The 20996-nt window shown below is 51.7% G+C and overlaps 1 protein-coding gene across 2 annotated transcripts in view; it reads right to left on the bottom strand.

Moving 5' to 3' along the window:
• Positions 1-301: 301 nt before the first annotated feature.
• The window catches only part of LRP5 (LDL receptor related protein 5), a 104572-nt gene continuing 83877 nt past the window's right edge, over positions 302-20996 (bottom strand). The window contains exons 16-23 of one of the 2 annotated variants that reach the window (XM_084750590.1): positions 19289-19498; positions 16828-16953; positions 14151-14387; positions 11154-11264; positions 8848-9084; positions 8101-8240; positions 3484-3581; positions 302-777 (exon numbers count right to left, since the gene is read on the bottom strand). In XM_084750590.1, coding sequence (XP_084606716.1) covers positions 516-777; positions 3484-3581; positions 8101-8240; positions 8848-9084; positions 11154-11264; positions 14151-14387; positions 16828-16953; positions 19289-19498 — 1421 coding nt within the window. In that variant the 3' untranslated portion in view covers positions 302-515. The remainder of the gene's footprint in view (positions 778-3483; positions 3582-8100; positions 8241-8847; positions 9085-11153; positions 11265-14150; positions 14388-16827; positions 16954-19288; positions 19499-20996) is intronic. The other variant, XM_084750591.1, reaches the window with a different exon arrangement.

The raw sequence follows: 20996 nt of genomic DNA, 5'->3' as shown, positions 1-20996 counted from the left end.
GCACCAGAATGAGCCAGTATGCCAACGCAGCTTGAAGCCCAGGAACACAACAGCTTGAAGCCCAGGAACACAACATGGAGGGTCCAGTGCAAAATGAGGCTTTGGGCAGTATGTCATATGAGACTCTGTACAGGTCAGTTCATGATACTATCTCAACCTATGTACTGTGTCTGCCTGGGGGGACTCGACAGAGGGACATCCATGCACAGGAGGACACAAGCACAGAAGCCATCTGGTGGGGTGAAATCCATTCTTTGGGAACAGACAACTCAAATACTCACAGGGCACAAAAGAATGGCAGTTATGTTTTAAAAAATTAAGTTTATAAATATTTTTTCCACTGTACAAAGTTTTCCCAGCCCTGCCCACCCCCATCACTGTTCACATTTCTCATTTTTTTAAAAAAAAATCCCAATTATATTTATTTTTTTTTAAATCATAAAATATATTTTTTCCTTTGTTCATATTTAAAAATATTTACAAAGAGACAGCGAGGCCGGGGTGGACGGCCGAGGTCAGGACGAGTCCGTGCAGGGGGACGGAGGGGGCGGGAAGAGGTGGCAGTAGCTTCTCTCAGTGACGGGCGAGGGCGGGCAGCTGTCCTCTGCAGACAGGTACTGGCTGTGGGGAGTGGGAGGGGGTGGGTAGGGGTCTGAGTCTGAATTCAAGTCCAGGTAGTATTTGCTGGTCTTCCAGCGACTGGTGCTGTAGTCACTGTCACACACGTCTGTGCTGCAAGGTGTCGTTGGGGGTGCCATGCCTCGGATGACGTAGGGCCTAGAGGGAAGAAAAGGGAGGAGGTGCACAGGTGTGGCCGGGCCCTGTGTGTACGAGGCTCTTGAACAGCTGCTCCTTAGCTTTACAGGGGAAAGCCTGCTGGGTGGCCTAACCTGGAGTTCATTCCCTCTCCCTCTCCGCCTCCACAGCCAGGCTTTGGTAAGAACAAGATCCCCGGTCCCTTTCCAGACTACGGGTCAGCAGAACCTGCTGGCTGACTTTGGCAGGAGCTTACTTAACCCCCAAGCTTCTATTTCTCAAAAGGAAACACCCTTTGCTTGGGTATGTGTGTGCATACTCATATATATATGTGTGTGAGGGGGTGTGTGCATACATATTTGTGTGTGTGTGTGTGTGTGTGTGTGTGTGTGTGTGTGTATACTCATATGTATGTGTGAGGGTGCATGATATTCATGTGTACGGAGGTCAGAGGTTAAACTCAGGTGTCTTCCTCTATCTCACTCCACTTTATCCTTTGAGGCAGGGTCTCTCCCTGAACCTGCAGCTCACTAAGCTAGCTAGACTGGCTGGCCAGTGAAGCCCCCAAGATCCTCCTGTTTCTGCCTCCCCGTCTCTGGGATTACAGGAGCTCTCCACGATGTGTGGCATTTTACTCCATCCCTAATGCTCCCGTGACAAGTGACCTACCCAGCCTCATTTCCTAAGAGGCTTGTAAGGATGATGTAAAATTCTACGTGGAACATGCTAGAAGCATATGTGCCTACAGGAGAAAGTATTAAACCACAATGCCCCTTCTGTGACTATTGAGAATATGTGGTTCATGAACAGTCTTAAGTTAGAGCACCCTGACCTCGGTGATGTTTCCCAGCCTCCTAGTGGCTGCCTGCATCCAACAGAAGCCCAGAAACTCTGTGTTAGGCCCTATGCCCTGAACTCACCAAGAGCCCAGACCCACCATGCTGGCGTCACTGTGACCAGGAACGGGAGGTGGAAAAGGCTGAAATAGCGGCGACACACACCTCATGGAACTCAGGCATGAAAGGGACGATGCCTTGGAGTAGGAGCCAGAGCAAAGGTAGGCAGGATGGGAGACTCTGGGAACAGGCTTTGCAGGCACAGTTGCAGACAGGGCTGCAGAGCCAGTGACAACATCAGGCTGCATGTTATACTTTGACACTAGGAAGCCACTGAGGGATGCTGCAATACAGAGAGGGCTGCAAGTCTGGGACAAGTCCAGTGCAAGAGTTCCCAGAAATGGCCACTAGATGGCAGGCAGGGACACTCTGGAAGGCCCAGAGGGCTAGGGAGTCAAGCAGGGAGTGCCTAACCCTAACCTTGAACATGCTGGTCGGGCCCAGGCCCTCTTCACAAGCCTTGGCAGGTAGCTCCCCTGGGGCTGACACCAGGGTACTTAGAGGTTAGCTATAGGATGTGAGTTTCTCTGAGTAAACTGAGCCATTTTCATCAAAGCATCTGTGCCTGTGTTCAGGCTCCCATCACCTGCTGTCCTGATAACTGATGCTAGTTCCTTACAGAAACAACTCGGCTCTAATTGTGTTTGGCCTGGGTTCTCAGGAAGATTTCCTAAAGGAAAGCTCCATCTAATGCCACTGTCATCTGTGCTGGGTAAAGGACTTTCCAGTGTGGCAGCATGTTTTGTTTTCTGGTGGGGGGGGGGGGGAAGAGGAGGGCGTCATCCTATCCCTCCAAAACAGACCAATAAATTCACTAGTTCCCTGGTGTGAATTTGGTGGAATTGTTTAGTTTACCCCTGGGACCTTATGAAGAGGTGTAGTTACATCACTCTAATATTAGGAACACACGTAACACCACTCTCACTCATGGAACTTTTTCTGATAACCCCAATATATGTAACTTGGGAGTCAGGCTGAGCCAACTTTTGGGGTTCGCAGGCTCAGATGATCCACTGTGCTGAGAAAGGAGCAAGAACCATCCCTTGGGCTGGAGGGGTGGCTCAGTGGTTAAGAACATGCATTGTTCTTGTAGTGGACCAGAGTTAAATTCCCAGAACTCACATCAAGTAGCTCACTATCGCTTGTAACTCCAGCTCCAGGGGATGCCTCTGACCTTCTCAAACACACACACACACACACCCCCCCACACACACCACACACACACACACACTCCGACACACATACCACATACACAGACACACACACCCCCCCACACACACACCACACACACTGACATACACACACACACCCCACACACACACAGACACACACCCCCCACACACAGACATACACACCACACACACACAGACGTAGATACACACACCACATATACACACACACACAAATAGGAAAAAAAATCACCCTAACAGAGGTTACACTTGTCAGGCTCTCACCACGCCTGGCACCATACCTCTTTTTAAACTTGCACTTGAGCCCCTGAGGCCCTGCCACCACTGTAGCCAGGGTCCATAGCTGAGCTGGGATACAGCAGGCCCTGGAGCCTGAGGCCTGGGGCCTAAGCACTGGTTTCTTCACAATGGAAGAAGCACTGAGTGTGAAATCTCTTCTGGATTCCTTCAAGGCCGAGCTCCAGGTGTCCCAAGCAACAGAGAAGCCCGTTAAGGAAATGTGCCCACTCGGAGTCTGAGCACCACTTAGCCGGAGCTCACACAGAGAGAAGGAAGCAGTGTACCAGAACCCACAGGACACATACGGTGGAATATGAAGATGGAGCCCTCTTCCCTGCATGGAAGGCGGGATGGGCTCTTACCTGCATGGTCTGGCGGTGGCAGGGATGTTTGAAGAGTAAAACATGTCCATGTTGTAGAGGGAGGGATCTGTGGCCGGGGATGGTGGTGGGTTCAGGATCTAAGGGGAGTGAACGAACAGGGGTTATTGCACGCCTCCCTTGGCTGAACCATTCCTTCAGCAAGCCAGCCTGAGGTCTAGGGCTCTGTTCTCAGACCATGGTCCCCAGAACCCTTCCAGAGCTAGTGAGTCTTAGAAAGCAGAGGAGTACCATCGGCCATCTTCCCCACAGGTGGTGGTGGTCAGAGGCGTGGGGGACAGAAGTGCATACAACTCAGATGTCCTCGTCCCTCTCGGGTGTTACTCTGCTGGCCAGCAGAGACCCCTCAGGCCCATGACCAGATGCTCGGTCACGAACTCCAAGGAGACGGGTAGGGAGTCAGCAAGAGCCTTTGGTTCCTGCATCAGCACGCCTGCTGGCCCCAGCCCCAGCGGCAGGTTTCTCTGCAGTGTGTATCTACCCGCCCATGAGCATCTCTAGGCTTCCTCCTGCTGACTGCACTTGACCTTCATTCCTTCATCGCCCGCCATCAGCCTGTGACCTGGCTCCTACTCAGGATGCTCCTCTTCCGAACAGAGGTTGGACGATGAGGGAGGGGTCGTGGCCCCACCCCTTTCTCAAGGAGCTTTTGCACACTGCCGCTCACCCACCTCTGGCTGTGGTAAGAAGGAAGCAAACTGGGCTGGGAGGGTGTGCTCTGCTGGGAATTGGTGGCAGACACTGCTAAATATGTCTCTGAGTAGATCTTGAGTGCTGTGACCTAACCAACGGATCAATCCTAGATGAAAAATAATATGAAGGCACTTGACGTGGCAAAAGGTAGGGAAAGGAGCCTACCTGGAAGTAGTTCCCCGGAGGAAGACCTTGCCCCAATCCCTTCCTGTGCTTCCTAACTCATGAAGTACTTCTGCCCCTGTCTCCCACCACCATGATGGCCCAAGAAACAGCAGGCATGAACCTTTGAGTCCCTGAAGCCATGAGCAGAAATAACCCACTTCTCCCTTCAAATTGTTTGTGTCAGGTATTTCTTCACAGTGACACTTTGGGGGGGGGGGGATGGGTGGATGTTGAGACAGGGTTTCTCTGTGTTATCTTGGCTGTGCTGGATTCACTATGTAGACCAGGTTGGCTTCAAACTCACAGCAATCCACCTGCCTCTGCCTCCCAAGTGCTGGAGATTAAAGGCATGCGACACATATTTTTAATCCTGCACTAGACCAGTGGAGCAACAGCAACAGTCTTGCAAGGGTGGCCCTCTGCTGGCAGGAAGGGGAACTGTCCTCTGTAGCAAGAGAGGTCAAAATGGTGAACCAAGTCACCCAGATAAGTGGCAAGAATCAAGCACCAAGATTGGGACAGCTCCCAGTGACCCCTCACCTGTGCATAGAAGAAACAGTGCCAGGGCCATCTCTTCTTCACCCGCTGAGGAAAAAGCCAGGCTGTGGTAGGGCTGCGCTAAATGTGGATTGCCCAAGGCACACTGAGCACAAGCCACAGGAGTGCTAGGTAAGCACTGCTACCAACAAACGCCAGGCTCAGAGCGACCCTTCAGCTTTTACCTTACTTACCGATGTAGTTATTTATTTGAGGCAGTGTCTTACCATGTAACCCTGCTTGGCCCAGAACTCACTGTGTAAACTAGGCTAGCCTGGAAATCATTAATAGACCAGGCTGGCTTCAAACTCACCGGTCTCTGCCTCCCAAGTACTGGATTAAAGTTGTATTCAGGTTTGCTGAATTTTATTTTTGAGACAGACTCTAACCATGTAGCCCAGGCTGGCCCCACAAACCTCAGACTAAGCCACTCATGCTGGGATTTTAAGAATGACCCACAATGCCCAGCTAAAACTGTGCTGGCAACTAGCCACAATATACTATTTTCTGTACGTGTGGCACTAGGGATTGCATCTGGGGCTTCAAGCACTCTACCACAGAGCCACAGCCCCAACCTGCCACGGGTACGCTGGTAAAAATCCACGTTCAAAGGGACATGTCTGTGCCTTGATTCTCATACTAGACTGCCTGTGAGAAACGTGAGTATTATCCACTGTAGCTGAACATAAATCTACAGTGACCTAAAACAAGTTTAAAAGACACTTCCTCCTCCTCCTCCTTCTTCTTCTTAAAGATTTATTTATTTACTATGTACAGTGTTCTGGCTGCATGTACGCCTGTACACCAGAAGAGGGCACCAGATCTCATTACAAAAGGTTGTGGGAATTGAACTCAGGATCTCTGAAAGAGCAGCCAGTGCTCTTAAACTCTGAGCCATCTCTCCAGCCCCGGCACTTCCTCCTTGGTAGAGTTCATACCTTCCAAACACATCCTTACAAACCAGAGTGCACATAAAAGGCCTCCTACAAAAGCTAGGAGCAGCGGTGCACACTTGTAATCTCAAGCACTAGGGACATAGTGGCAGGAGAGGAGTTCAAGGCCATGGTGGAACAGGTCTCATCCCAGAATCCAGTAACAACACCTACAAAGAACTCAGAGGGCATGTCCCCTGAGGCCCCTATGTGACCTGGGGCGCCATGGCATCTCACTCTCCTGTGCTCTTTGAATACTGTACTGGGAGCACATTATGGACGTAATCTGAGTTAGCTACTTCCGAAGAGCTCCGCTCAGCCCTCAGAGTGCAGGGTGCTAACTCAAGAGACGTAGCCTGTGCCGTCTGCCAGCCGAGATGGCCATGTGAGGTTTCAGAGGGTGCAAGAACTAGGGTGTATGGGGGGGGGGGGGTTTGCGGAGGGCATTCTGAGCTCCAGATGTCAGCCCTAAAAATAGGCTCGGAGCTTTCGGAAGACTCAGCTCCTGTGCTGTGACCAGAGATAAGGCCGCCCTCGACCCTATCCACCCAGGATGAGGGAAGGCATGATAAGGAGCTGGCAACACACAGACAAGGGACACCCCTGAAGGGGGAAGGGGAAGCCCATGGCAATGTAGGGCTCCTTGGGGAGACCCTGGAAGAAGTTCAAGGGGCTGTCGTTGGCCCTGTGCAGGCTGCAAGACCCGGGTTAGGAAGGAAGTCAAGTGACAAGGTCTCCAAGGACGCCAGTTACTGAAGCCCCCTCACTGGGGCGTTGACCTCCAGGCCTGAAAATACTAATGTCTGTCTTGTCTCTTTCTCTGAAAAAGTTATTACATCTATTTATTCATTGTGGGTAGGCATGTGTGGGGGTCAAAGGACAGCTTGAGAGGATTTTTTTTTCTTTTACCATGTGGGTTCTAGGAACTGAACTCAGCTTGGCAGGTTTGTCAGTAAGCACCTTCCCCTGCTAAACCATCCTGTCAGCCCTATCTTTTTTCTTTTGTTGTTGTTTTTCGAGACAGGGTTTCTCTGTATAGCCTTGGCTGTCCTGGACTTGCTTTGTAGACCAGGCTGGCCTCGAACTCACAACGATCCACCTGCCTTTGCCTCCCGAGTGCTGGGACTAAAGGCGTGTGCCACCACCACCCGGCTGTCAGCCCTATCTTGATTGTTCTATAACTTGCTGTGGGGAGAGGGGGCAGAATACTGTTATCATTATTTAGGCTTATTATTAGTTCCTAGACTTGTTCCTGCATCTAATACATAAATTAAATGACCACAGGTCTGTGAGCAGGGGCAAACCCCAGCACATGTATGTCTGGCACTATCTGCAGTCTGGAGCATCTGCAGGAGATGTGTGTCGGCACTGGGATGTGTCTCCCCCCCCTCCCCCACAGGAGTAGAATTAATACCGATTCATTCACACAGGACGACAAGCCACTCTGGGCTGCTCTCTTGGGCTTGCCTCACAGGAGAGGGCTAGGTCACTCTCTCTGCAACCCTCTCCCTGCAGAGTGTGGCTGGAGAGCGCCAGCTCTTCACCCTACTGATCATCTGTTTCCAAGAACTCAAGGCCACGGTAGGGATCATAGACATCCTGGTAGAGACAGGGCTAGCTGGGCCAGCAAGGCAGTGACGGCCACAATGCCAGGCAAGACACCACCTGGGTGCCAGAAAGTCCCAGGAATAACCATGGAGTTAGAGGTGAGAGTTCTGCTTCTATATTTTTTTTATTCTTTGAGGTTTGTCTTTGATTTTGTTTGTTTGTTTTAGGCAATGTCTTGCTATGTAGGCTTAGCTGTCCTGGAACTTGGTATGTAGACCAGGCTAGCTTTAAACTCAGAAATCCTCCTGCCTCTGCCTCTGCCTCTGCCTCTGCCTCTGCCTCTGCCTCTTGAGTTCTATGATTAACTGTGCACCACCACACCAGGCTGTTATTTTGTTTTTTGAGACAGAAAGACATGTATCTCAGGCTGTCCTCAACCCTCTCATGTAAACAAGAATGACCTTGGATTCCTCAACCTCCTCCCTCCACCTCTACACCCACTATCTGAGGTCTGTGCTGAACTAGGAATGGAACACAGAGCTCTGTACATGCTAGGCAAGCACCCTAAGAACAAAACCGGGGGTGGGGGGATCGCATGCCATCCTCCTCTGGGATGCTGGAAGGACTACTAGCTCTAGAAAGCCTTCCACCCAGGAAGTCCCTGGAGCCATCACTGATGGGAGTGTCTCCCACTGCCACCCATTTACGGCCTTGCCTCACTCACCGGTGGATACAGCGTGGCCTTTGTGCTGGATGAGCTGCTGGAGGAGGCCCCGGTGACGTGATTCCGGTCATAGAGGGGCACACTGCCCCGCCCCCCCACCAGGCTCATGGAATTCATCATGGACTTGCTGCACGGGATGCCTGTGGGAAAGGGCAAGGCAGGTTAGAATGAGCAAACTCCCACCTCGGGTCCTGATGCCCATGAGGTTCCAGCTCAGGTGACTGTGTCCCAACTGGCACTGTCTCTACCTCCTGCAGGGAGCCCAGGTGTCTGACCAGAGCAGGCTACAGAAGTTTCTATAAAGCATGCAGACACAGAGTAACTCTTGGGAAGAACCGCAGAAGGGAGCCCTGTAGGGGCTGAGTACAGAGCATAGCACCTAGACAGAGCCCAGGCATCCTGAGAATGCTGGGATACGGATGCTACTGCAACCCCCACAAAGAAGCGTGTCACATCATCCTCTGGACATCGCAGTTCCAATGCGGCTTAGTGACAGAATAGGCCAGGGGAGAGGAGGCCAAGGCTGCAGAGGTTCGGGCGGTCTCCACGGTGGCCCCAGAGTGAACAGGCACTTTCAGCCCTCACAAGGCATGAACATGGGCACACAGTGCTACTGATAGGATCTGAAGCAGAAAATGTCGCCCCTGGTACCTGCATACCTGTATTTCTATAGGTGGCCCCCAGGCTCTTCCCAAACAACTCAATCAAACCACTTCCACCACTGAGTGAATGTTCCAGGCTCCTCACCTGGGAAGGGACCGTGCTGTGTGCCACCCGGGGCTATGAAGCTGAGAGGCACATGAGGAGTGCCACTGACATACTCATGGGGAAAGGGCCCGTTGGCTCCCGTGTAGCGCTGGCACATCACACGCTGGCAGACAAAGTAGACCCCGCCCATGACGAAGAGGGAGAGGATGATGCCGATGACAGGCCCGATGGCGCTGCTGTGGGCTGGCGTGTCATCAGAGGGCGGCTTGTTGATTTCTGTTGGACAGGGAAAGATAGCTCACATGAATCCCAAAGTGTGGCCTCCCACGGGAAACACGCTATGGGCCCTAGAGGGGCTGCCTTTGCCCAAACTCCAGCATCTGCAGGAAGGAGCAGATGAGCTGGGGACGTGGGATATAGCTCCCTTTGGGAATATCGCCTGCTGCTCCTGGCCTCGCACCACTTCTCCGCCTGGCCAGCCCGGCCTCCTTTCCAATGGCCCTGGACTGTGTTCACACAGCTTTGCCCAGCGGCCCGCTTGGAGGAGTCAGCAGCAAGCATTCCTAAGTTAGCCCGTGTCAAAGTGAAGAGAGCCGGGACGGGAGGTCTGGAGTCGGGTGTGAGCAGCTAGGTGCCAGTACAGGGGTCTACTGGGGTCAGAGTAGCTCTTATAGCAGCCCAGGAGCAAGGCCACCAGACAAAGACATGTCCCTGATTTAGCTGGCAAGAGTGTGTTCACCTTGGGACCCATGAGTCTCACCAACATATCAACTCCCTTCCTTCCTAACTGCCCACAACATAAAGGAGCTCGGGAAAAACCTTCTGCCTCAGAGGTCAGAGCCTGAGTGTGGGGAGCGTTAGCAAACACGCCAGGCCTACAGAAGCCCATGCACAGACCTCACCAGATGCGACACCTGCCCAACAGAAGAAAGAGAACACCAACAACCCCAACTCTGAAGCCGGGCGTGGTGGCGCATGCCTGCAGTCCCAGCACTTGGGAGGCACAGACAGGGGGCCAGCCTGGTCTACAAAGAGAGTCCAGAACGGCTAAGGCTACACAGAGAAAGACACCTTGTCTCAAAATACCAAAACCAAAACTGAAAAACATAAAACAAAAAACCTCAAATAACCCCGACTCTGCTCCCCTAAGCCAGACCACTTAAGAGTCAGTGTGCGGGGCTGGAGAGATGGCTCAGGGGTTAAGAGCACCTTCTGCTCTTTCAAAGGTCCTGAGTTCAATTCCCAGCAACCGCATAGTGGCTTACAACCACCTGTAATGAGATCTGGTGCCCTCTTGTGGTGGGCAGGCACACGTGTGGGCAGAATACTGTATAAATAATAAAATAAATCCACCTGTGACGGCATCTGAATCCGCGGGGAAACTGCCCTCTCCCCATCTGCCCTCCTCTTCAGGAGCAGAGGTCTAAGCTCTGGTCCCCATGCGGTAGACTGGGCAGCCCCAGGTGGCGAAGCATTACATCTCTGGAATCCCAGTTCCTTCCTGTCTCCACTGCCAGCCTCTAGGAAGCCCTGACCACCACTACCTAGCATAACACTCATCCTTGGGTATCAGCCCGTGTTACTTAGGGGACATGTATGGCCTATGCATACATGAACACGTGTGGAACACATGAGCACTGCAATGTTCTTTGGCCTCACACAAACTTAGGGCTCCTGGCTGTGGAGCAGATGGTACCAAGGTCCCAGAAACAAAGGATGGCTGCCAGTCAGATCTGAGACCCAGCAGCTCACAGTGAGGCCGACTCACAAGCGGGCCGGCAGCCTCTGCTTCTGGCCTTGCCAGCACTCCATGGCCAGTTAGGAAACTCCGAGGCTCAGCCTCTGCTTTCTAGCTGTTGCTTTTCTCTGGTGGTTAGTGTCGTCAAGAGACACACTCTAGAGTCACCTGAGAAGAGACTTAGGGAGAGGCAGTCTAGATCAGGCTGGCCTACGGGTATGTGGGAAACTGTCCTGATGACATTGATGTGGAAAGACCCAAACTACTAGGTTTTGGCCTGAAATTGTCTAAGAGAGGAGAAAGAGAGCTGATCAGTAGGCAGGCAGGAATGTGTTCATTCTCTTCTTTCCCCCCTCCTGACTGCGGATGTGATCAGCTGCTTCAAGTTCCTGCCTTCAGCTCCCCACAGTGATGGACCTAGAACGTAGCCTAGAACCAAAAGCAGAATAAACCCATCCTCCCTAAGTTGCTTTCTCATCACAGGATCAGAAACACAATTAGGATGCTCACTAAGTGAAACCCCCCCCAGGCTCCTCAGGTCCTCTGGCCCCACCCGACCTCCATGGCAGACCCCACCCCACTGGGGGACCTGCCTGAACCCACTCACCACACATGAGCTCGTCAGATCCGTCGGCGCAGTCGGGGAAGGAGTCACACTGCTGCTTGATGTGGACGCACTGGCCGCTGGCACACCGGAACTGATTGGGCAGACAGACAGCTGTGAGGAGAAAGGGGCGGTGCTCAGAAGAGCCGGAGGCAACAGCTGCGCCGAGTCAACAGCAAGAACACTTTCTAGGATCCAGCTAGGAAAGATCATGGAAAAGCCAGCACGACCCCAAACCTAGGCCTGTCCAATGCCGGAGGGCACAGGAATGTTAATGTGACAGTAAGCAAGAGATGCTGATGCCCAGCCTGCGCCCAGAAGGCATGTAGCCTGAGTCAGAGACAGCACAGAAGAAGATGCCACAGCCTCAGCTGCAGGATCAAGCAGGATTTCAGGGGACATAGGGCTGGAAGCACAAGTCGGCAAGGACACTATTTCCTCAGTGCTATTTCCAGGTGGGCGGGGACACTGTAGCCTAGAACTCTATGAAAGCAGATGTTGCTCTTGTAGGGACCAAGGCTGTCTCCTCTAACATCTGAGAGGAGAGTGGGCAAGCAAAGCTTGCAGGCTATAGCACCTTGAGGAAGCATGTGGGGGGCTTAGCATCATCTTCCGACCTTCTACCTGGACCTCTGCTGACGGCCCAGAGAAGAGGAGACAAGGGCGCTCTGCCCTTCCCTGGAGGTGGGAGGCCAGCACCTGCTGTTGGTGGTGAGGTGAGTGGGGTGAGGGAGGGATGGCTTCTAAACCGATCACTGTTGGGGTGAGGTCTCTGTGCACCGTGTGTTCTAATGCTGGTTTCAGAGACAGAGATCTGAAGACAGACTCTGGTACTGTCATTATTATGAAGCATCTCCTGGTTCAGTGTTTTGTAAACACTGTTCTCCAGCACCTTCTGATTGGTTAAATAAAGAGCCAAGCGGCCAATAGATCAGGTAGGGATCAGAGAGGAGAGTCAGGACATGGATGAATAAGTAGGAGCCAGGACGAAACTAAGATGACAGGTAACGGCCGTGTCAAGGGTCACAGGCATGGCCAGTGTTGTCGGGTTAGGATAGCTGAGCATCTGTCCAGCGATCGTGCCTAAAGCTTATGCTAAACATAAAGGTCTCCATGGCATTATTTAGAGCAAGGGCGGGTACAGAAAAACCATACAGTAACTGGTCACATGCAACACTCTAAATCCAGAAGCAGGCATTGTTACTGGCTCTGCAAGCAACTGCCTCACTCTCCTGTCTAGCCTGAGAGTGGCCTACGCATAAAGGGTTAACTGGGCCTGGCAGAGCCACTGGACCCTTATTTACAGAAATTGGCAGCTAGCTGGGCCTGGCACATGTGCTATCATCATGGCCTCCAGCAGATCCCTCAGGACACTGGTGAACTGTAAAGCAATCACCCTGACTGCACAGAGAACCCTGCCAAGGTCGAGCCAGGCCTCCGCCCTTGCACAACATCTGGTCATGCTGAGGATGGAGAAGAGTTGGCAGACTGCATCTGAGTCATCCGGAACGTAACCTAGCAGCTGTGGGCAGAGACAGCAGGAGTGCTGCAGGGACAGCTCTGGGTCTAAGGTGCTGAAAACATGTGGCAGGCGACCGAGTACAGTGCAGATCATGCACCAGAGGGACAGGCGCAGCAAGTGCAAAGAGGTTTATTTGGTGGAAAGATCCAAAGGATCAGTGTGGGCTAGAGAGGGGCCGGCAGTTAGGAGCACTGGCTGCTTTTCCAGAGGACCTGGGTTCAGTTCCCAGCACCTACCCAGCAGCTCACAAGCATCTGTGTGTTAAGTCCAGTTCTAGGCAACCCAACACCCTTTTCTGACCTCTGCAAACACCAGGCATGCACGCGGTATACATACATACATGTAGGCAAAGCCCTCATGCACATAAAATTGAATTAAAACAAAAATTTTAAATTAAAGGCTGGCCAGTAAGATGGCTTAGTGCAGTGGTTACCACCTCTTTGGGGTGGGAGGTTGGGGGTGGGGGATCGGGGGATGTCAAAAAACTCTTCGAGAGAGTCACATATAAGATATCTTGCATCTCATATATGTATATTACTATTTATAACAGTAGCAAAAGTACAGTTATGAAGTAGCAACAAAATAATTTTCTGGTTGGGGTCACCACAACATGAGGAACTGTATTAAAGGGTCGCAGCATGAGGAAGGTTGAAGACCACTGGGTTAGTGGATAAAGATGCTTTGCAGCCAAGCCTGGTGACATGAGTTTGACCTTTGGAAAGCACATGATAGAAGAAAAAACTGACTTCTGCAATCTGCTGTCTTCTGACCTCCGCAAGCACAACATGGCACACATATGTGCGCACGCGCGAACACACACACGCGCACACACACGCAAATGCAGGCACACACTTACAATCTAAAGAAAGGGCTGAGAATGTATCACAGTTGACTGAGTGCTTGCATAGCATGAAGAAGGAAGCCTTGAGTTTGATCCTCAACATAGTACGGACTACTGTGGTAGTCCATACCTGTAATCCTTGTGCTCAGGCCAGCCTTAGCTACAGAGCAAACTCAAGGTTAGCCTGAGCTACATACGGCCCTGTCTTAAAAGAATAAAAAAATAATAATAAAATAAAAAAGAAAGAAAGAAAGAAAGAAAAAAAAAAAAAAAAACCAACTCCAGTATATAGCCATGTATAAATGCAGATCTTGCCCAGGTGGCCAGCACTATCCCCACATGGCACAGTGCAAGACAACACTGCCTTTAATGATAAGACTGTGCCAGGGCCACAGAAACACCTAGTTGACTACTAGATCTACCTTGAGTTTCAGCAGAAGTCACTACCAAATGTAGAAATGTGAGAAAGAGTCTCAACCTGTCTTTACGTCAACTGCCGGTTGGATATAGGAGTCACGCAGAAGCATTTCTTCAGGTTGTGCCTAAAACTCACTTTATCTGTTCCCATCAAGAGGACCTGCCAATTTAGCTGTTTCCTAGCACACCTACTGTGGAGGGCAAGTGGGCCTGGCCTCACCGTCGCAGTTAGCTTCATCGGAGCGGTCCTGGCAGTCGGCTTCGCCGTCGCAGCGCAGCCGCAGGTCCACGCACTGGCCCCGAGCGCAGGGGAACTGGGAGGCAGAGCACACTGGGCAGCCCTCCTCATCGCTCTGGTCTGCACACTCAGGGAAGCCGTCACAGCGCCAGGCTCCAGGGATGCAGTCAATCTCACCGGTGGCACAAGCAAACTGATCAGGGGAGCAGGTAGGAGGCTCTAGGGGAGGGAAGGAGACTACGGTCAAGCAGGCTCCACCCAGGGAACCACGCCACGCCGTGGCTGGCCTTCAGAGCACAGACTCCGTGTCAACCTGCTCAGGTGACACCTTCAGCCCCGGCACAGATGACGGCAGGAAGGAAAAGCTGGCTTCAAACTCGTGTAGTCAACGATGACCTTGAACTTCTGATCCTCTGCCTCTACCCTCCTCCTAAGTACTGGGATTACAGATGTGCACCACCATACCTGGTTTACACACTGCTAAGGGATGAACACAGGGCCTTGTGTACATGCTCTGCCAAGTAAGCTACACACATCTTCAACACAGCTCTCTTATTCTCTCCCTGGCCCCTATGTTACATGCACATGTATGTATGGTGCACGCACCTATGCAGACATGGACAGCACCTTTCTCCACCACTTTCCACGTTATTCCTTTGGGAAAAAAAAAAAAAAAGGTCCTCTTGCCGAACCTGGAGCTAGGCTGGCAACCAGCGAGCGTCAGTGATGCTCTGCCCTTACCTCTCCCCTCAGTGCTGGAGTTACAGCTACCCACAGAGCCACACCTGTTTGTGATGTGGCCGCAGGAGGCTTGAACTCAGGTCCTCGTACTTGCAGAGTTAAGTGTTCTTACCCACGGAGCCCCCACATCTCTTGTCTGTGGTAAGGAGCATGGCTGACTGGGAACTTTTGGCTAAGCAGCAGTCATGCCATCCAACATAGTAGGACAGGGTGGAAAACCCGGCAAGTTCCTTGGCTTCTCGAAGCCTCCATCTCCCCTCTACACCCAGGTGTCACTGCATGAGTCACAGTCTGTGGGGAAGAGGCAGGTGTGTGTGGCTAGGGCAGGCCACACAGAGGGAGCAGTGGGGCTGTGCTGCTGAAACACTGAAGCATCTTAGGCCCTGCTCTGCCCTGCATGCCTGCTTGGCACTTGTCATGTCACAGGGCTCATATTTTTAAAAAATAATTTTATGTGCATTGGTGTTTAGCCTACAGGTATGTTTGCGTGAGTGTGTCAGATCGTGAAGTTACAGACAGTTGTGAGCTGCCATGTGGGTGCTGAGAATTGAACCTGGGTCCTCTGGAAGAGCAGTCAGTGGTCTTAACCGCTAAGCCACCTCTCTAGCCTCAGGGCTCACATTTAAAAGCCTCAGCAAGCCCTCCATCCTGTGACCAATAAGTGGCCACAGAAGTCTGAACAGTGTTTGCATAGAAGACGCTCATCTTTCAGGCTGTGAGGCGAGGCCTCAAGCTGAGTGTAAGGGTACATGCCTGTAATCATAGCACTTGGGGGACGGAAAGAGGTCAGGAGTTCAAGGTGAACTTTGACTACATTGAAAGCCCAAGGCCAGTCAAAGAACAAACCAGAACAAAAATAAAATAAAATAAAATAAACCAAAACAATGGAGTCTCAGAGTGAGGTAGGCACATGCTCTCAAGCAGAGAGCCAGGCCTGGGTCAGTGGGGGGGTAGGGGGGGCACTCCAGAGCCCCTGGTCTGGGCAGGAGCTCAGGCATCCCTGGGAGCCACACAGACAACATCTTCAGGCCAGAAGTGCATGTAAGCCACTAGAAGAGAAAAGGAGTGGACAGACTCAACATGACCTCTCTGCTCTTGGCCAAACTCTAAGGTTTGAAGTGCCAGGCAGTGTAAGAGATGCCAGGCCACTCTCCGAGCTCCTGGGGCCACAGCCCGTCTCCCAGGAGCAAGAACAGCCATTAAAAGAACAAGTGTCCAGGTGCTCAGCCAACGCCAAAGTGTCCAGGGTGAGGTCATGGCAGGGATGAAGCCTGGCCCGCCCAGGAGCTCACAGAGGATAAGCAAGGTACATGCTCACACAAGTGAGGACCTAAGTTCAAACCTCCGCATGCAGTGTAAAAAGCCAGGTGTGATGGCACATAATCGGAACTCTAATTCTGGGGGAGCAGAGACAAGAGGATCTTTGCGGAGGTCACTGGACAGGGAGCCTAGCCTAATTGGCAGGTGCAAGTTCCCAGTGAAAAACCTTCTCCAAAAAGCAAGGTGGATGGCTGGGGAATAACAGCCAAGATTAACCCCTGGCCTCCACAGCACATGTGCACACAGACACACACACACACACACACACACACACACACACACACACACACACACACACGCACACACACATACACACATCTCAACTATCTGAAAACTTAAAATCTGTAAGACGCAGGAAAAGCAGAGCTTAGGGAGAAAACTCATAGTACTAGATGTATGTGCAAGCACGCATGAGTATTAAAGAAGAAAGGGCAGAAAGAAAGGAAGGAAGGAAAGAGGGAGGGAGGAAGGAAGGAAGGAAGGAAGAAACGGCAGCAAGTAAAGAAATGACATGCTTTGGAGATCGGATGCCACAGGGACTACAATTTTCAAGGGAAGTCACATGGCAACCTACTCGAAGTCCCCAGGCCTCACTCACCGCCACAAGTCAGCAGGTTCTGCAAGAGCACCAGGTGGACTGGGCAGGAGCAACGCGGCGTTCCATCCCCCTTGGCGATGCAGATGTGGGAGCAGCCTCCATTGTCTCGGGCACACGGATGGGCTGCTGTAGGGACAGAGCAAATGGAGTCGGGTCAAGGCTCTACCTTCCTCCTCAGAGCTCGTTGTGTGCAGAAGGTGAGGGCCAGACTCCTACACAAGACCATCTCACGTAATCCCCTCAGCAGCCCAGTTGATTGATAATGACATGGGAACTGATATAAATACAAAGCTGGGTCTGGCACCATGCCGTACTATAAACACAGCAGTCATGTGTCATGCGCCGGCACAGGATCAACCCGGTCAACATTCCAGCATGAAGCAGAAGGCGCTCAGAAGCCACTATTCTCTAGCTCTGGACAGTTTGTGTTTGTTTGTTTGTTTGTTTGTTTGTTTTTGGTTTTTCGAGACAGGGTTTCCCTGTGTAGCCTTGGCTGTCCTAGCCTCGTTTTGTAGACCAGGCTGGCCTCGAACTCACAGCGAACCGCCTGCCTCTGACTCCTGAGTGCTGGGATTAAGAGTGTGCGCCACCACGCCCGGCCAAGCTCTGGACAGTTGATGGCCCCTGTGGGGCGAGGGAGGAGCCAGACTGTTGTAAGGGTGTGGCTCCAGGTAGGCAGGTCAGCCACACTCCAGTACAGTGTGTGACCACATCTAGACATATATGTACAGCACAAATTGGAATCGATGGGTTACTCAAAAACATTAAAATTTAAAAATGGTGGGCAGGTAGGTGGGGGTGGATCATGGAAGAGTTAGGGGTAAGAGTAGGTATGGGCGGGATCAAAATACATTGTATGAAATTCTCAAAGAACAAACATTTAAAAAGGAAGAGAACGCGGACTCTGGAAGCAGTCACAGGGTTTGAATCCCAGTACACCCAGCCTGCCTCCCTAGGCCACACTCTTACCCTTCCCACCACCGATGGACCCTGGCCTGCCGCTGCTGTCTCTGCTGTTACAGTGGACGGGCCACGTCCTGACCCTATGACCCATAAGCACAGACGTCACTGGAGCAGAGTCTTTGCAGATGTACCAGGTAAGGAATCACAAGATGAGGTCATTGTGGACGACCTGAGTGTCTACACCCAGTGACAAGGACACTTACAAGGCGACAGAAAAAGGGCAGAGACAGAGGGTGGAGGGATTGAATCCAAACTTTTGTGTTTTTTTGTTTGGGGGCTTTTCTTTTCTTCTTTCGGTTTTGGTTTTTCAAGACAGGATTTCTCTGTGTAGTCCTAGGGGCTGTCCTGGACTCACTTTGTAGACCAGGCTGGCCCTGAACTCAGAGAGAACCACCTGCCTCTGCCTCCCTGAGCGCTGGGATTAAAGGTGTACCACCCACCTGAATCCAGGCAAGCCTTTCACCAACTGAGCTACATTCCCGGCCTCAGCTCAGGGTTCTGTTTGGTTTCGAGTGCATGCACATGTGGGCATGCACGCATTTGTGTGTGTGTGTGTGTGTGTGTGTGTGTGTGTGTGTGTGTGTGTGTGTGTGCGCGCGCGCGCGCGCGCAGGCAGGAACACACATGCATGCTACATGTACATGTGTGGAGGGGATTATACACTCCTGCCACTGTGGCATTTCTGAGAGGCAGCTAGGTGGGGCCTAGCTGGAGACGCAGCTCAAGGGTAGAGTACTTGTGCAGCACACATGAGAGACCTGAATTCAATCGCAAGGACTGCAAAAACAAACCAGCTGGAGCCGAGTAGGGAGTCTTTGGGTTGTTGGGGGTGTGTCTTCTATGGAAATAAAGGGATCCCCCCTCTTCCAGTGTGTTTGGGTTCCCAGGCATGAAACATGTAGCCTTGATTTATTATATAATCATTGCAATAATGGGCACTGCCTCATTACAGGCCCAAGATATGCACACACACAGACAGACAGACAGACAGATACACACACACACACACCTCAAAGAATTCCAGCACTCAGGAAGACTATCAAGGATTACAGGCTAGTGCTGGGCTTGGTGGCACACGCCTTTAATTCCAGCACTCGGGAGGCAGAGGCAGGCTATGTAGAAAAACTGTCTCAAAAGGAAACAGATGGATAGATGATTGATATAGACGGATGACAGAGATAGATTATGGATAGCTTGAAATTGGCAGGTAGGTAGTAGATAGATAGATAGATAGATAGATAGATAGATAGACAGACAGACAGACAGACAGACAGACGTTTTAAAAGCAGGGTTGGGGTCTTCTATACATTAGCAAACAAATATGCGAACAGAGGACGCCTGGGCACATCCCGGTCTTCCGTACTGAGCCCATGACCTCCTCAGGCACACGGCTCTTGCACCAGCCACTTTGACTTTAGTAGAGCTGATTCAGGAATCTCTAAGCAGTGTCACCCTCCCCTAGGGGACCCAACCACAAATGCTGCCCCCTCTCACATACAGAACTCCTCCAGGCTGACTTCCTCCACAGCATGGATGCCGGTCAGATGGGTGACACGGCCCTGAACCCTAGTCCGCTTGTCCCCGGTGGTCTTCTCCACCCGCTCGATCATCTGCTGCTGCCGGTCGATCCAGTAGAGGTGCCTGCCCAGCACCGTCAGGCCCACTGGCTGCACGATGTTGGCATCTTCCAGGGTCAGACGGTTGGCCCCTGTGGGTAGCACAGAAGCTCCGTGAGTGGCAGTCGAGTCAAGAGCCCAGCACGCTGGACTTAGGGGAATGGAGATTTAAAGAGGGGACCATTAGAGAGTCTGGGGCGTTTCTACCCTCTCCAGGGCTGGGAGCTGGAGCAGATACTGTAGACGCAGGCTGCTCCCACTAGGGCTGGCTTAGGTAGGCTTCACGACCATACCACCTATGTGTGCACCATGGTCACTGGCCTCTGTAAGCATGGTGCTTCCTCTCTCCACTCAGATTAGTGTGTATGTGTACGCAATATTTGTGTGGAGGTATGTATAAACATGTGTGGGCATACATAAATGTCAGAAGTCTCAATATTACATTTTTAAGGTACACATATATGTACGTACTTAATACAGGGCCTCTCTATGTATCTCTAGCTATCCTGGAACTCTCAGAGATTCACCTGCCTCTGCCTCCTAAGTACTGGGATTAAAGGTGTGCATCACTATACTTGGTTTTTAAAAAGTATTTTAAAGCTGGGTGGTGGTGGCGCATTCATTTAATCCCAGCACTTGGGAGGAAGAGGCAGGCAGATTGCTGTGCGTTCGAGGCCTGCCTGGTCTACAAAGGGAGTCCAGGCCAGCCAAGGCTACACAAAGAAACCCTGTCTCAAAAAAACAGAAAAAATAAAGATAAAAAGTATTTACTTGTGTGTGTGTGTGTGTGTGTGTGTGTGTGTATGTGTGTGTGTGTGTGTGTCTGGGATTCCAGGCGTGGATCACTGTGCCTGGTAAAATATTTATTTATTTAATGTGACTTGGTATTTTGCCAGCACATATGTTTGTGCACCATAGACCTACAGTACCCAAAGAAACCAGAAGAGGGCACTGGATCCCCTGGAACTGGAGTTGCAGATGGTTGTGAGCTGCCATAGGCATGCTGAGAACTAAACTCAGGTCCTCTGCTAGAAGAGCCAGTGCTCTTAACCACTGAGCCATATCTCCAGCTTATTTTCTATTCTTACTACTTTTATTAGTATCTGGGGTTGGGGGGGGGGGCACGGGGATTTCTGCCACAGCACACCTGCAGAGGTCAGAGGACAACTTGTGGGAGGAGTCAGTTCTCATTTCCCACCATGTGGCTCCTAGGAATCAAACTCCTGGGGTCAGGCTCGGTGGCAACGGCCTTTGACCCCCCGAGTCATCTGGCTGGCCACTCACCTTACCGAGACAGATCTCTTATTGAAACTGGAACTCACTAATTCGGTTAGACCAGCTGGCCAGGGAACCTGAGGATCTTCCCGACTCTGCCTTCCCAACACTGGGGTTCCAGGCACGTGCCACAGTCCCTGGTTTGTTACCTGGGTCCTGGCCACACCCTTATGTTGTGTAGTGAGCTCTCTACCTACTGAGCCACCCCCCTAATTACAAGAAGAAGAGCTGCAAGGATCCCGCACCCCTGTCTAAGTTCTAAATCCTGCTTCCCTGTAGTCAGGGGCTCACATCGAGGCTCCCACGGTGTTAGAC

Source organism: Acomys minous, assembly GCF_964271855.1.
Source record: "Acomys minous genome assembly, chromosome: 2".
Lineage (NCBI taxonomy): Eukaryota > Metazoa > Chordata > Mammalia > Rodentia > Muridae > Acomys > Acomys minous.
Note: the sequence above shows the minus strand (reverse complement) of the source record. Positions and strands in the feature narration are given on the sequence as shown.